This window comes from Zootermopsis nevadensis, unplaced genomic scaffold (assembly GCF_977971745.1).
Source record: "Zootermopsis nevadensis isolate Lab colony 2312 unplaced genomic scaffold, Znev_1.0 Znev_ptg000009l, whole genome shotgun sequence".
Classification (NCBI taxonomy): Eukaryota; Metazoa; Arthropoda; class Insecta; order Blattodea; family Termopsidae; genus Zootermopsis; species Zootermopsis nevadensis.
This window is the reverse complement of record NW_028259141.1, coordinates 1,114,291-1,128,951: the sequence shown is the minus strand read 5'-3', so window position 1 is coordinate 1,128,951 and position 14,661 is coordinate 1,114,291. Positions and strand designations below refer to the sequence as shown.

Here is a 14,661-nt window from a genome sequence, read left to right as displayed (position 1 = left end):
TCATTCAAAGATTGGGTGGGCGAGACATGTAGGATCCTACGTTAAAATGGGGTGAGGGTTGGGGGGGGGGGAGATCCAACGTCGACATTTAAAATGACGGCGAAACAAAGTTTGTTCTGCGGTTGAATAATTATCAGCTGTGAAGTCCTATTTTTCGCGTAACGACCTCATTCGGTTACTCAAGTCTTACATCCCAGATCAGGAACTTAAAAATGTTCACTTAAGTCGAACGAAATATTTTATAAGTTCTTTGATTCCAGAAGTGACATCATTTCTGGAGGGAATATCTTCTAGACGTCACACGACCACATGGCTGGGACGTCCACCGCGTTAGGTCGAGACGCGGAATGCGAAACCACGCCTCAACGGACTTACATGCGAGCAGACGACAAGAACTGGGATCTGATGGGACTGAATCTGACATTGCTCTCACTGGCAGGAGTCCTCCCCACCCCAAACATCGCTTCCAGCTCTTGGAAACTCCGGTTCTACCACGCCTATCCCTCCCTCATGTTGGTTCTGTATTTGATGGTGTTTACAGCTCAGTGTCTCGCCTTGTACAAATTCTGGGGAGACCTGGATGCCATCACAGACAACGCCTTTACCATGGTCGGCGTCTTCATGTGCTACATCCAGGCAGCCTACGCAGTCACAAACAGTCGAAAAATCCTCCGCCTCGTCGACACACTACAGATGAAACTCACGCCCCAGATGTTGACTCTGGCCTCCGGGGAAGATCAATCAATCATGGTCGCAAAAACTGCTCGGAAGACCAGGGCGCTGACGTGGACGATGTTCGTTATCGTCCACGGGATGCTGATCTCTTGGATTGCAATGCCGATAATCCAGAAGTACAGTCACGAACCTGACGAGGAACACCGGAACGCAGACAAGCCGTCGCCTTACTTCTGTTTCATAATTTGGCTACCGTTCGACGCAACGCGCTCTCCGACGTACGAAATCGTCTACACGATCCAGACGATATGTTTCCTGATGGCGTGTCTGTACTACACCTCGATGAATACCGTCTTCATGACTTTCATCATTCACACGGCCACGCAGTTCAGGGGCCTCGCGATGTCGCTCCGAGACATGGACAAGCTGTTCCCCGCGCAGGACATGGGCCTCGAGGACAGGCGTCTCCCGAGTGGCGTCGAATTAAATGCGCATTTCATAGAGTGCATCAAGCATCACCAGGCAATCATCAGGTACGTCTCGGGGTTTAAAGACGCCTCGCTTCGTGTCACTTTCGCCTCTATCATCAGCTTTGGCCTGCAAACCTAACCTCAATTAATTCTGAGGGCATTTCTGTGACACCGCACTGTTCAAGTCTCTCGACAGATCCATTTTGAGTTGCCACTAAATCGTCCTCCTCTTCTGCAGATTCGCTAAGGAACTCAACGAGGTCCTAAGTCCACTTCTACTCTTCTATTTCTTCTGCAGTCAGCTCATCATGTGCGTCGTCACATTCCAGGTGGTTCTGGTAAGTTCGATGACGTAACATAACAAATCTTACCGCCAGTCCTTCATAATTCTTAATACACAGCATTTTAGTACTGAATTTACAGTAATATGATCAAATATATGCATACTAGCCACGGTGGTCTAGCGGTTAGAACGCTGGCCTTGTAATCCTGGGGTCTCGGGTTCGAATTTATAACTTGTGTTGGGCAAGGCCGTGGTCTAGGCAACGCGGAGTTTTCGTCCGTGGCATCCCAACAATTACTCTATTCACACACAGAAGAAGGCAATGACAAACCACTCCTGGATCATCTGCCAAGAACGTATATGAACAGGTCCCAGTCCGAGAAAAGGATGGAAGGATCCTGTTCATATGGACCTGTCCTCAGACAGAACACTAAATAATAAAAAAAAACATACTGGCTAGTCAGTAACTTTCTGTACAAAGCAATTGCATTAGCGAAGTATGTTTATTTTTAAGAAGATGCCATATTTAAAATATCACACATTATCAATCATGATGATATTAATAGCATGGAATTAAAATACCAATCACCAGCTCTCGTGGAAAGCACAGCTCTGGAAACAGCGCTAAAACTGTTTAGTTATATAAAATCCTGATGGAAATCTCCACAGCAAAGAACTGATCTTAGATTCGCAGTGAGCACGTGATGAGTCAGTTTCTGTCTTCTGCTGCAGAGTTGGGGTCAGGGGAAAAGCGTGCTCAAGTTCGTCCTGGGACTGGCCGCGGCAGCTTGCGGGCCGCTCGTGTTCTGCTGGTTCGGCACTGACATCATGCAGGAGGTGAGAGGTCAAAGTAATTTCTTCCACGCCTCGTTGAACACGTGAGTCGCTCCTCTGTTTCGCTCGCGGTGTCTCAGTAAGACGAGATAAATTCTTGTGGCTTGCAGAGCTTGGCAGTGCAGCAAGCAGCCTACGGGTGCAACTGGTATCACCACGCCCCAAGCTTCAAGTTTCTCCTGTCTGTGGTCATCATGAGGGCCCAAGAACCTGTGCACCTCAGCGCAGGCATGTTCTACGAAGTCTCTCTGACGACATTCACTCAGGTAATGATTTTAAGCATTGTCAATATTGTTACTAAATTTTCTCCATCACAATTATTGGTCATCATTTCATTTATTCGTCTGTTAACTTTGTGGGCGGACGAATAAATAAAACTGGAAAGCACAAGGCAAATCAGTCTCAGCGCATTAAAATGAACCACTTCCGTTCCTGAAATAAAAGGTATTTTTAAAGTATTTTCTGTCCTCAAACACACCTGCGCCGTTGTATAAATAATTTTAGCGGCAGCTGCTCCTAGCACTTGGAGATGAATTATGCAGTTCCTGCCAGGAGCCAGGAAGTGACAGTTTCATTACAGTTCATAAATTAACTTTCGGTGGGCACACGGCTTATTGAGGTTGTTACCAGCACTGCGGCGGTAACCATTACTGGGATCATTTCATAATATCTTATTCTTTTAAATCTTACACTAAAATCCACTCTGGTATTATCATCACTGTCACAATTGCTGAAAATATTACACACCAACTGAACACTTTAGCAACACGCTACAACGTTCAAGAACAAAGATTTTTTTCTGGTCGTGTTTAATGTGCGTCTGACTTTCAGATGCTGAATACTGTGTACACGTACTTCGCTGTACTGAAGCAGCTGTATGACGAATAGACAGCGAGCATTTGTTCACATCAGGATGTGCAACGTTCAAGCTACGACATATCCGGCGTCACCATTTACATATCCCTTTATTCCGACACTGTATTTACTTGAACAAATAGATTAAAAAGAAAAGGCTTCAAACCCAGAGCGAATACAGTTTAAGTACTACATTTCTGTTCTTAAATCTTTGCAAAAATTGATACATTAACAGTTGTTTCTTGGAACAAACAACTCGGTTGCGGGTTTCCTTGTCTTGAACCGAGCATTTATGAGTAGCGAGTGACCAGCACAATTTCTACTCAATCCTGATTTGACTGCCAGAGCCATCTAGTAGCGAGTGACCAGCACAATTTCTACTCAATCCTGATTTGACTGCCAGAGCCATCTAGCAATGCATCAGGAGACTTGGGTGAGAAATGGCCGCTGGAATTTGCTTACGAAACATCTCGTTCATGCTCGTAAGATTCTTTTTACATGCCGTAAATCTACGACATGGAACTGCCAGCTTTACTTCGCCTCTGAATAAAGCTGTGCTAAGGATTTTTATAACCCTAGGCCAGGGTTGAACCCGCGAACCTTGGCCCCCAGTGGCAAGCACGATAACCACTAGTCCACCGAGGGCGACGATATATTAATAGTAAGGACATTAATTGGTGATTATTAAATCGTCATTGTAACATACGGAATTCTGGTTTACAGTCAGTTTCCAGCAAGCAGTAATCATTCTCACAGTCTGTGAAATGTACATTTTAAGTGCTGACGCAGTAAGAACGCCTTCACTGACATGACAAAGTACTATTAATCCTCAAGACACGTACAAAACTGCTTTATTAACGCGTATTTAGAATCAGACATAAATATATTAATTACTGACATTTCCGTAATTAGTGACGAATCATAAAATTTTGCGAAATAGAGCACGGTTCAACGAAGAATGCTCTATCCTGGTAAGACGGAGGAAACAGCAGAACTCTGAGGAATAAGAAGAGGGAGTCTCTCAAAGATCAGAATAAGCGAGCTGGAAACGAAGAGCAAACATATAAACATCAAAGAGTTGTGTAGGGGCATAAGTGAATTCAAGCAGGGTTACAAACCTAGGACACACTCGATCAAGGACGAGAATGGTTATCTGCTAGCGGACTCAAATGGCACTGTAGACAGATGGAAGGATTACTTTAGTAAGCTAGTAGCTGATCAATTTAATGAGCCTGAAGTACGTACAGCAGAACCCTTCATCGTGGAACCGAGCCTTAACGTATGAATATTTCATTAACAAGTAAAATGGTTTGTAAATTATCAAGTTTCTTTTGTTCTCAACTTGCACGGTGCATCTTCTGCAGGAATTTTCCATCTTTGAGATTGCACTTGCAAAGTTGTCCTCTTCAGCCTCGGACAAGGTGGAAGGGGGTAAGCATCGGGAGCCAATGGGAGGAGGACAGACGTAGCTCAAACATGCAAGAGAGAGAGAGAGAGAGGGAAAAGGAAATGATCCCTGTCTCTTTTGCATGTCCGAGCTACAAATGACCTTACCCTGCTTCAGGCCAGGCTCTTGGTCTGCCCTCACCCGATGCCGAGTTCCTTCCCCACTGGCCCACCTAACGTTCAGCCTTCACCGACTGGTTCCTATATCTCAAAGCAATACCTCGTGCACGGCTTACTCGTCACCCTGATGATGGAGGCAGATCGCACCTCTGTAACATCAGTAAACTTCTACCGATCCATATGAGCGCAACAACTCAGAAGACAGCAATGTTCGTAATTGTTGTAGTCAGGTCTTCACACCTGGAGTTGAACGTAAAACTTCAGCTTTCAGGGTCAAGGGATGTTAAATTTTGAAATGCAATCCAGTTGGATAACTTACAAAATTTAACCAGGCTCATCTCCAGAAGCTACATTTTACATTAGCAGCCTCATCTGTTTCCTCCTCAGATTCCATGGAGCTGTCCTCAATGTCAATCCCCGATTCAATCTCATTCTGCCGCTGCATCTCCTGCATCTCGTCCTCCACCTTATCCACATCCAGCTGTGTTGCTATTACAATACGCTCGTCCCTTTTCTCCTCGATGACAGCAGCTGTCGTCTTACAATGGGCCTTCATATTCTCAAACTGCGAACTAAGAAGGATTTCTTCTTCATCGAAAGGCAGGCCACTTTTCATAATCCTGTCTGTATCACATCCAATGGCAGTCAACTCATTTTCTGTGCCAAACCCAGGCCCATCCTCCTCTGCTTCTTCCTGGTCTCTCGTTCTTCTGGCCTGCAAACAATTTCACAACGCACATCAAACGCCTTGCAAGACTTTGATTCCCATCATTCAGAAGGTATAAACCGACTAACTAAACCACGCAAAGGAAACAGCTTACTTTACTCGACACTTTTACTTTTTAATGTTTAAAATCACCAACTTACGAGAACCATTGCATAATGCAATAACATTGGTCAACACGTAAAATGCAAATGAAACTAACCAATCTTGACTAATATTAGGCTGCTGAACACGAAAATCAAATTAAAATTTGTCGACTGGCTCCTGTTTTCGAATTGCGGTCGGGGTCTCATACTAGCGAGTTACTCTTCATTATCATCAGTTTTAGTACCACCACGCTCTTAAAACGTGACCAGCAACAGCCACCCCGCTCAGCATTATGCGATAAGTTGTTGCCGCCTCAAATGCATCCTCAACTCCTGCAGTATTCCTCGAATCCGGCCAGGTATTGGGTGATTTCTTCTCAGTTAGCGGTTCTCTGCAAAGATTCCTACTTCTTGCCCCGTAATTGTGTGAATAGTCCGAATAACTTCTGTAAAGTAAACTTACTTTCATGCCCATAACAAGAAATGACCCAAAAATTGTTGCACAGTGTAATCTCAAAAAATTACAACTGGCAACATGATTTAGTTTCTACCGAGTCTCCAATTTATGAGGTTACGGCCGTGCTTACATTGCGTTATCGGCCGCTGCTGTTGACGTAGGCGGGACTTGTACGCGTGAGTCACGGGCGAGTCAGTTTCGGTGCCGCTAGTAACAGCGAACTACAAATATTTCTCGTCACTAATACATGCTATTACATTAATTGTTTTTACCTTAAATCACAAAAGATGTTCAAAGTGACTTCCTTGTGCTTGCAAGCAAGTTTCACATCTCGTTAACACGTTTCGAAATACTCGACGAAGCTCTTCTTGGGAAATTGTTGAATATTTTCTTTTTGTGATTTAAGGTAACAACAATTAATGTAATAACATGTATTAGTGACGAGAAATATTCGTAGTTCGCTGTTACTAGCGGCACCGAAACTGACTCGCCCGTGACTCACGCGTACAAGTCCCGCCTACGTCAACAGCAGCGGCCGATAACGCAATGTAAGCACGCCCCGAAAGTCATAAATTGGAGACTCGGTACTATTGTTCTGAGTAAACGGTGTCCCTAGTAACACACTACTGTCACGGTCACTACTACGAGAAGAGAGAAATACTGTAAAAGCAAAATTTCTTAACACTTCAAAGCACAAACTCATGGACTACCAACAAGAAGTTTAGTCTCATTATGAAATTAGCTGGCACAGAACTTTCGTAAGGAACAAATGTTGGACATCCATGATGAAAACCCGCATCAAATGTTTGCGCCAGACCGCGTAATTAATTCTTAACTATATTTTTCTTTTTTTTGTCTTAGTGTGACAAGTTTTGTGAAACAACTACTACTGTTTAATATTACCGTGTCGAGAGCGCAAAAATAATAAAAAGCAGTTTAATGGGAAGCGACTTTTATTCATCATTGATTTACATTACCGCAGCACCCCAGGCGATTACAAAACGTTACAAATATGTCGTGCACAACGAAACAGCTGAGCTGTTGTCACTTATAAATGCAATCTGAATGCCTCGGTCGTCCTGCGAATGCTGTCACAACCTTGATTATGGAGATTACACCATCTTTTACTTCTTAGCTGTTCAACTCAGACAAATCGTACACGTAACACTGTTTCAGAATTACCAAAACATGTGAATTTACTATGTAATGTATCAACCAAATGGGGGGGGGGGAGAGAAGAAATTAAACCCTAATCGAGGAAAATTACTGTCATACAAACACGTTACAAAGTAACTGAAAAAACGAAAAAAAAAAACTGTAATGTGATCATTTCATTTCTTAAACTTAACAAGAGTGAACTTAAAACATAATGCCACTGAGTACCTTCTCCTTATTCAAGGTTTACGTTTCTTCATCTGTGCAGTCGAGAGGGTCCTGTAATTCCGTGTCGGCCAACACTAATCTCTTTAAAGACGCAAACTTTTCCACAGTTTCTGCTAGTTGTAAATTTTGCTCACAGTCTTGTTGTAAAGCCTAGGAAATTATAAACAGATGGTCCAATTTTTAACATTCGAATGTTAAAAAGATACATACATGCGATTGGCACTCCTACTTCACATTTGGGCAGCTCCTACTTTCAAATCTCTGCTCAAAGATTGGTGATCCTGCCTGGCGTTTCATTCTTTCGCCAAGCCCCCCCCTGAAGGCGCACACCCAACTTCAGTAAAAGCGAACTGCACCATTGTATATTTATTTTATTTTATTTATTGTTCTGTCTGACGACAGGTCCATATGAACAGGATCCTTCCATCCTTTTCTCGGACTGGGACCTGTTCATATACGTTCTTGGCAGATGATCCAGAAGTGGTTTGCCATTGCCTTCTTCTGTGTGTGAATGGAGTAATTGTTGGGATGCCACGGAGGAAAACTCCGTGTTGCCTAGACCACGGCCTTGCCCAACACAAGTTATAAATTCGAACCCGAGACCCCAGGATTACAAGGCCAGCGTTCTAACCGCTAGACCACCGTGGCGGTTACCATTGCATACAAGAAATTTTAAAGAACACTAATAGGCAAGAGGAGCTGAAATGTTGGGCCTCGGCTATTAATCTTGTTAAAAGGAGACTCAACTACACACAACTGTGTAACGGACATAAACCACCAACCTGTCAAACGAAATGGAAGAAGGAAATTTACATGTCTGTTGCATAAAGAGGTTACAAGTTTTATGTCTCACTGAAGTTCCTGTAAAGAATTGGATTACTGGAACGAAACAAAGCTGCTTACCATCAGTTTGAACTCCATGGACAATAACACTGCCTCTGAGAAAATAAGAAGCTCTCTGAAGTTGCAGTGTTCTTCCACTGCGACTGGAATCAGCTGCAAACAAAACAGAATCGTGCTGAGACCCGGGCAAACAAATCCTGAGTTTCATCGGTTGATTGGAAAACAAACAAAAGCGAAATGTTACACCAGTGGTTTATTCTTAATATAATGAATCCTGACCATTTCGCCCCCTTCAAAGATCCGCCGCCTTATAAGCGATAAGCGGACTCATCGAGACCGGCGATTCAGAATGTTGGTATACGTACGCGTTTAGTGAAAATATGAAAACTGCATCGCGCGGGGCCTTCCTTGAAAAGCTGAAACTTATTCAGCCAACATCTGATGAAGATTTATTACCACATTGAAAAAAATATTGCTATTGCACCCTATCCTGAGCCAGTTCAATCCCGTCCACATTATCAGCCATTTTCACAATACCTACCCATGTGGTCTCTTACCTTGAGATTTACTGATAAAACGGTTCTTGTGAATGTCCGTGTGAGCACGTGCACGTCTACATGGATGTGTGTGTGTATTTTTCTCACTTTCCCCTTTCAGTGACGCACATTCCGTCAACTGCACCCTCCTTAATTTAAAAAGAATATTTATGGAAGAAGAGTACAGGCATACCTCGTTCTATTGGGCTTCGCATATATTGCGGTTTTTACACATTGAAGGTTTGTGGCAACCCTGCGTCGAGCAAGTCTAACGGCGCCATTTTTCTAACATCACGTGCTCACTTCGTGTCTCTGTGTCACATTTTGTTAATTCTTGCATTGTTTTTTTTTAGACATTATACATTTTATGGACGAAAGGAGTCTTCCAATTCTTATCTACTTTACAGACATCTTTAAATAGTGAATGACCTCAATTTATCTCTTGATATCATAACACAAATATCTCAATCCTCAGCAATAACGCAAAACCTTTTACTACAGAACTAGCTTTGTGGAAAAGAAACACGCGAGTCAGAAACTCATCAGTGAGAATGAAATAGACTTGGAACATATTACGGATACAGGGATGCTGCACCACAAGAATGTGCACGGTGAATTTGTATGTCAACAGATGAAAATGTGCAATCAATCTCAGAAAGTCTGACATGGCCGAATTTTGGATATCTGTGAAGAAAGAAAGAACTCCCCGAATTGTCAAAAAAGCAGATCTCGGAGTGGCAATTTCATCCGCCAGTCCACAAACGGCAAGTATAACATCGAACGCCCCAAGCTCGAGTATCTCATTGGATTTATTAATTTTTGTTTCGCTTGAGCAGCAATACGAAAAGCAACAGGAATCGGTACAACAGGCTAGGGTTGCCCACAAAAAAAGTTATTAAAAAATATGGGGTAAAGTGAGGCTGTGCATCACCGATCAAGAGGACGGCATGGAGCGCCTTACCCTATTCTCTCCAACGCTGGAAGAATGAGTGCCAACCATATCAGTCAGTCCCATTCTTCCAATGTGCAATCGGAGACCTCAATTTGTTTATTATTTTCTACGGCAGTAATTATTTCCATTTTATTCACCTCGTTAAGAAGAGGCACCGTAACACTGTCAAACGTTCCCAAAGCATCCGCCATCCTGTCACATTCAATTCCTATTTCTTCAGCTTTCTTCTCTCTATCGCGGAGCTCTTCAAGTTCTGCGTCGACACCGGCACGATCTCGTAATCCCATTCGTAGGACGTCCCTTTGAGCGGCAAGATCCGCCTGAACGCTCGAAGACTGGAAATGTAATTCACTCAATGCAGCCTGCTGATTCTCGACTTTCAACAGAAGACAATCATGTACGTTTCCGATGTTTTCTTCTATCCTCTCGATCATATTACTTAGAGCGTCGCGTTCCTCGCTCAACCAAGAGCCTTTCTGACAATCAGAATATATCACATATACACCAGCCATCCCCAGAGAATCCACCTCTTCTTCCAGTTGCTCACTCACATCATAAGCCTCAACCGCTAACCGCTTCAGCAACGTTAATTGTTTCTCCATGTCACTGCACGAATCCAATTCATTTTGCAGCTCAATGTTCTGTTCCTCGAGTCGCCGTTTTCTGTCCCTCAAGTCTTCTAAGAATGCTCGCTGTTGTGGTATCCTTCCAATCACCATGTTCCCACGCTCTTTCATGACAGCCGCCTTCTTCGCAAAATACGGCTCCAAACTCGCCGCCTTTCTTTTCCTATGAAGTGTTTCATGTTCTGCATTAACACTAGAATAACCTTGTGAACTCATCTGCGACATGTTCCCTTCAACATCAATATTACTCTGACTGCTTGTAGATGCGTAATGTAACTGCCTATACGCAGCCTGCTGTTCCATCACGCTCATCAGAATTTTACGTTCGTATCTTACGTAATCATTCGTCCTGTTAGCCACAGAATCCATGTATTGAGACAAGACAATACTCTGGGAGCCTTCATCACTATTGCAAGCTATTCCGAGAACGTCTACGTCACCCTTCTTCATAGCCTCCAGCTTCTCTTCCAGTTGCTCACTCAACTCATCAGCCTCATATGTTTCGTGCTCAGATTCCATGAAGCTCTCCTCAATGTCAATCCCCGATTCAATCTCATTCTGCCGCTGCATCTCCTGCATCTCGTCCTCCACCTTATCCACATCCAGCTGTGTTGCTATTACAATACGCTCGTCCCTTTTCTCCTCGATGACAGCAGCTGTCGTCTTACAATGGGCCTTCATATTCTCAAACTGCGAACTAAGAAGGATTTCTTCTTCATCGAAAGGCAGGCCACTTTTCATAATCCTGTCTGTATCACATCCAATGGCAGTCAACTCATTTTCTGTGCCAAACCCAGGCCCATCCTCCTCTGCTTCTTCCTGGTCTCTCGTTCTTCTGGCCTGCAAACAATTTCACAACGCACATCAAACGCCTTGCAAGACTTTGATTCCCATCATTCAGAAGGTATAAACCGACTAACTAAACCACGCAAAGGAAACATTTCACTGGACAGTCAGGTCAGATTATTAGTGTTTCACAATTGTGCTATGACGCCACTCAAAAACCAAGCTATAATTATTAAGTACCATACAGTGTCTGCCACTGAAGGCACGCAACAGAGTAACATTTTTAAAGTGAGAGTCCAATGTTAAGAAAGCTGGTAACATACTATTACGAGGAGAAAGAAACTTTTTAAAATGTTTCCTGCTATTTCGTATTTGAATATGATTTCACAAATTGTACGCCCAATTCTTGTACCAGGACAGTCATTGCCAGATACTTAAGACATTAACAAGAGGTATTTATTGACATCACACACGGCAACACAAAAATTTAAAGACTTATGGAGGTCATGAAACACACACTAGCAAGCTGCAGGTTTACGAGCCACTGTTCTAAAGTAAGGAAGCCATTTTATAAAGTTTACTCTGCGAAAATTAATCTTTAAAGCAGTTTAGTACTCATATTCAAACTCTGCGTATTTCTCTGAATGTGATGTAAAAATTTGAAGAACAAAAATTCCTTCTAGATCTATTGAGGCTGAAGTGAAATGTACCTTTAAGACTTAATATTCAAGTATCTTATGTATCCAGGTGTGAGTAAAGTTTAAATGTCCCATGATAATGAAGGTTTTATGTAATATTTATGCAAATCATCAATCAATGCCATATTGTGGGCTATGACATTACAAATTCCTGTTTGCTGGGAAGCGTACAGCACCTTATTTGTCGCGAATTTTTGAATTAACACAAAATTATGTTTTCCCAGTATCAAAATAACAAAATTCCTCTCTGGATTGACTATTCTTTTAAAGCCTTTACATGAGCCAACAGATACTAACTTCCTGGAACATGACAATCAATTCCAACTGTACTTACATCATCCACACCAGAACACAAATCACAGACAATCTGCACATCTTCTGCAATTGCTAACCATTTTGCAAGATTCTCGTAGCTGACCTAAAAAAAAGAAGAATTACATTTAAACTGAGAAGTTTCTGCTAACAGCAGAACTTCTTACTGTTGAAACAACAATTCCTCCTCCCACAAACATCCAATGGCATTGACAACGAACAATAACACAAATTCTTTCACTCCATAGCTAAAAATCAATATAGCAAAAATGGTTCACTTATATTGAATGAAATCACCATACCCCAAAAGTTCATGTTAAAAACTGAGACCCTTTAAATTCATTCAATATATTTCATCAGAATATCACGGGTTCAATCAGCAAATGAGGAATTACTAAATTCTCTTGAAATATACAGTACAAATCCACAGACATTGTCTTGAAGTGGACATCACATGGGAGAACACCTCACACTGCCTGGTTTTATGTATTTCAGCTGACGAACTCTACAGACGGGGTGCATAAATTTTTGTTAATGAACGTGAATTTACAACAAAATTGACATTTCACATCTCTGCAATTCACCTTAATTATACCAAACTTCTACAGAGCCCCCTCACACGATTTTAATCAACATATAAAAAGATTACATGCCAACTTAAAATAGCCATATAATCCTAATAAATGTTAATATTAATTTATCTTACTGAAATTCACCACAAACAATGTCTAAACTCCCTACTAGCATATTTAAACCTCATGTAAATAGCTAATTCCCACACAAGAATTTAAAATCACTCCATCACTGAGACTGGTAACTTATTTTTAGATAGTTCCAGGAAAGAATATATTTCCAATGAACTGGTGACAAAAAATATAGAATGTCTTCAATTATCATAGTTACAGGAAAAAAAAAATCAAACTTATAAATGAAGACAATATTAACAGATTTAAAAGCCATCTAGGCTTTGAAAACTGGGACTCAGCATTGAGCAGCCATGATGTAATAAAAAACTCAAGATATAAACAACTACATATCTTGGCCTACAAATTTACAACAACTTAAACTGGAAAACACGTATTAAATACATTAATCCCTAAACTATGCTCAGCATGCTTTGCTATGACTGTAACATCACATCCTTGATTTGGGACTATGAAAGATCTATGGAATGTAAATTAATTCTATTCTACATCTGAGTTTTTAATTTGTAGTGACATAAATGCAGGCTGTCTCAATGAAAACGACCACAAAAACAACTATCATCTAAAGCTTTCTTTGGAAACTAAGTATACACCATTTTCCCCAATATACCACCTGAGGTTGCTGGTAGCCCAAGAATAATTCATTATACAAAAAACAACTACATTCTTTGCTAACACAGAATGTTTCATTCTATAAACTTTGAAACAAAAACTCACAATGTCTCCTGTAGTGTCTAATAAAATATTTTTCTAGACTAAGCACATGTTCCGTATTTTGCCTATCAGATATTAATGAAGAGTCCCTTACAATCAATAATAATGCTGTAGCAACTAATACAATACCTTCAAAACAGAGGACCAGAAAAATAAGATATTTAAACGCACATACCTTAATATGATGAGGAATTCCTACGGTTTAAAAGACACATAATCCTTTCAAAGGTTATAGTAGCTGAATGGTATGAATTAACATTAATACATCTACCGTTTTCTTATGTACACCTGTGCGCTTTTCCTATATTATTATATATCTACCGTTTAGCATTCGATTTATGGAAAACTTTTATCGTTTATTAAATCCAAAATACAGTCAAAACGTAATCATTTCTTCGTTTTGTACTTTTTGATTTATTCCTCACCACACACACAGCCATACTTTTTAATCCACGGAACGTACGTATAGACGAAAAACATTTACCTTTGGTGTTTGTGTGCTCTCTACTTCCTGTAGGAGATAGTTTCTCCGCTCATGAGGATTTAGACTCCATGACCATGGACATGTTTCCTCAGATAAATATTTCATTTTGCATGACAGTTCTCCACACACAAACCATATCACAAAAGCAGTATTATTATGTTGTCATCTGAATAACTAGTCTGTTTCTACGGAAACCTTTCAACAATGCAATTCAGTGTTACATTATTTATTATCAGGGCACGGTTACAGAAGTAGTTATTTGGTAACTTCAAGTGTGATTGGGTACACTGTAACAATTGAGTCATGAAGTTCTAGGTTGTTATGTTGGCCCTACTAGTACCGTATTTTATGCTGTTGTGATGAACGTATTTTACGACGAATGGTAGATAACCTCAATTACTGTTAATTTTACCTGATGACGAAAACATCCAATTTCTGAAACGTCGTGTGTGTTTTTTTTTAATATCAGACGATGGACAAAGTCCAAAAATCCATCAATTTAAAATAATGTTTTCATCCTTTATATAAACAAACTGTTGGTTTGTACAGAAGTTTGAATGTTTGTAAAACTAAATATTTTCACACGAAAGCAGGGGTTAAAAAAGGAAACGGACGGATGAAATTATTTTCAAGAAGCACTAACTAGTAGTATCAAAATCAAAACTGGTAGCAG

The 14,661-nt window shown here is 41.1% G+C and overlaps 2 protein-coding genes across 8 annotated transcripts in view; one reads left to right on the top strand and one right to left on the bottom strand.

Moving 5' to 3' along the window:
- Positions 1 to 241: 241 nt before the first annotated feature.
- LOC110837338 (4-vinylanisole receptor) overlaps positions 242 to 14,661 on the top strand; it is a 54,979-nt gene continuing 40,559 nt past the window's right edge. Inside the window, exons 1-5 of one of the 2 annotated variants that reach the window (XM_022079335.2) lie at positions 248 to 1,208; positions 1,384 to 1,483; positions 2,161 to 2,265; positions 2,373 to 2,528; positions 3,094 to 3,286. In XM_022079335.2, the coding sequence (XP_021935027.2) occupies positions 310 to 1,208; positions 1,384 to 1,483; positions 2,161 to 2,265; positions 2,373 to 2,528; positions 3,094 to 3,150 (1,317 nt within the window). In that variant the 5' untranslated portion in view covers positions 248 to 309 and the 3' untranslated portion in view covers positions 3,151 to 3,286. Of the gene's footprint in view, positions 1,209 to 1,383; positions 1,484 to 2,160; positions 2,266 to 2,372; positions 2,529 to 3,093; positions 3,287 to 14,661 lie in introns of those variants that run through there. The other variant, XM_087345405.1, reaches the window with a different exon arrangement.
- On the bottom strand, positions 4,312 to 14,117 carry LOC110837323 (uncharacterized). 6 transcript variants are annotated; one of them, XM_087345390.1, is made up of 6 exons: positions 13,989 to 14,112; positions 12,109 to 12,192; positions 9,802 to 11,130; positions 8,237 to 8,329; positions 5,003 to 5,398; positions 4,312 to 4,923 (listed from the first exon to the last, which is right to left on the bottom strand). In XM_087345390.1, exons 1-5 carry the CDS (start codon positions 14,091 to 14,093, stop codon positions 5,018 to 5,020), a joined length of 1,992 nt encoding a protein of 663 aa, XP_087201516.1. In that variant the 5' UTR covers positions 14,094 to 14,112; the 3' UTR covers positions 4,312 to 4,923; positions 5,003 to 5,017. The 6 variants fall into 6 exon arrangements, with proteins under 6 accessions (XP_087201516.1, XP_087201515.1, XP_087201519.1 ...); XM_087345392.1 differs by lacking the exon at positions 4,312 to 4,923 and adding an exon at positions 7,334 to 7,483 and having other exon boundaries at positions 5,264 to 5,398; positions 13,989 to 14,117; XM_087345389.1 differs by having other exon boundaries at positions 4,312 to 5,398.

Excerpts from the sequence above, each read along its gene's own strand:
- LOC110837323 (XM_087345389.1), bottom strand. The coding sequence starts at position 14,093 with ATGAAATATTTATCTGAGGAAACATGTCCATGGTCATGGAGTCTAAAT. Across the intron at positions 11,131-12,108 it reads TGTGTTCTGGTGTGGATGAT|GCCAGAAGAACGAGAGACCA; the intron begins GTAAGTACAGTT and ends AATTGTTTGCAG. Across the intron at positions 8,330-9,801 it reads CGGTGCCTCTTCTTAACGAG|CTGATTCCAGTCGCAGTGGA; the intron begins GTGAATAAAATG and ends TTTTGTTTGCAG.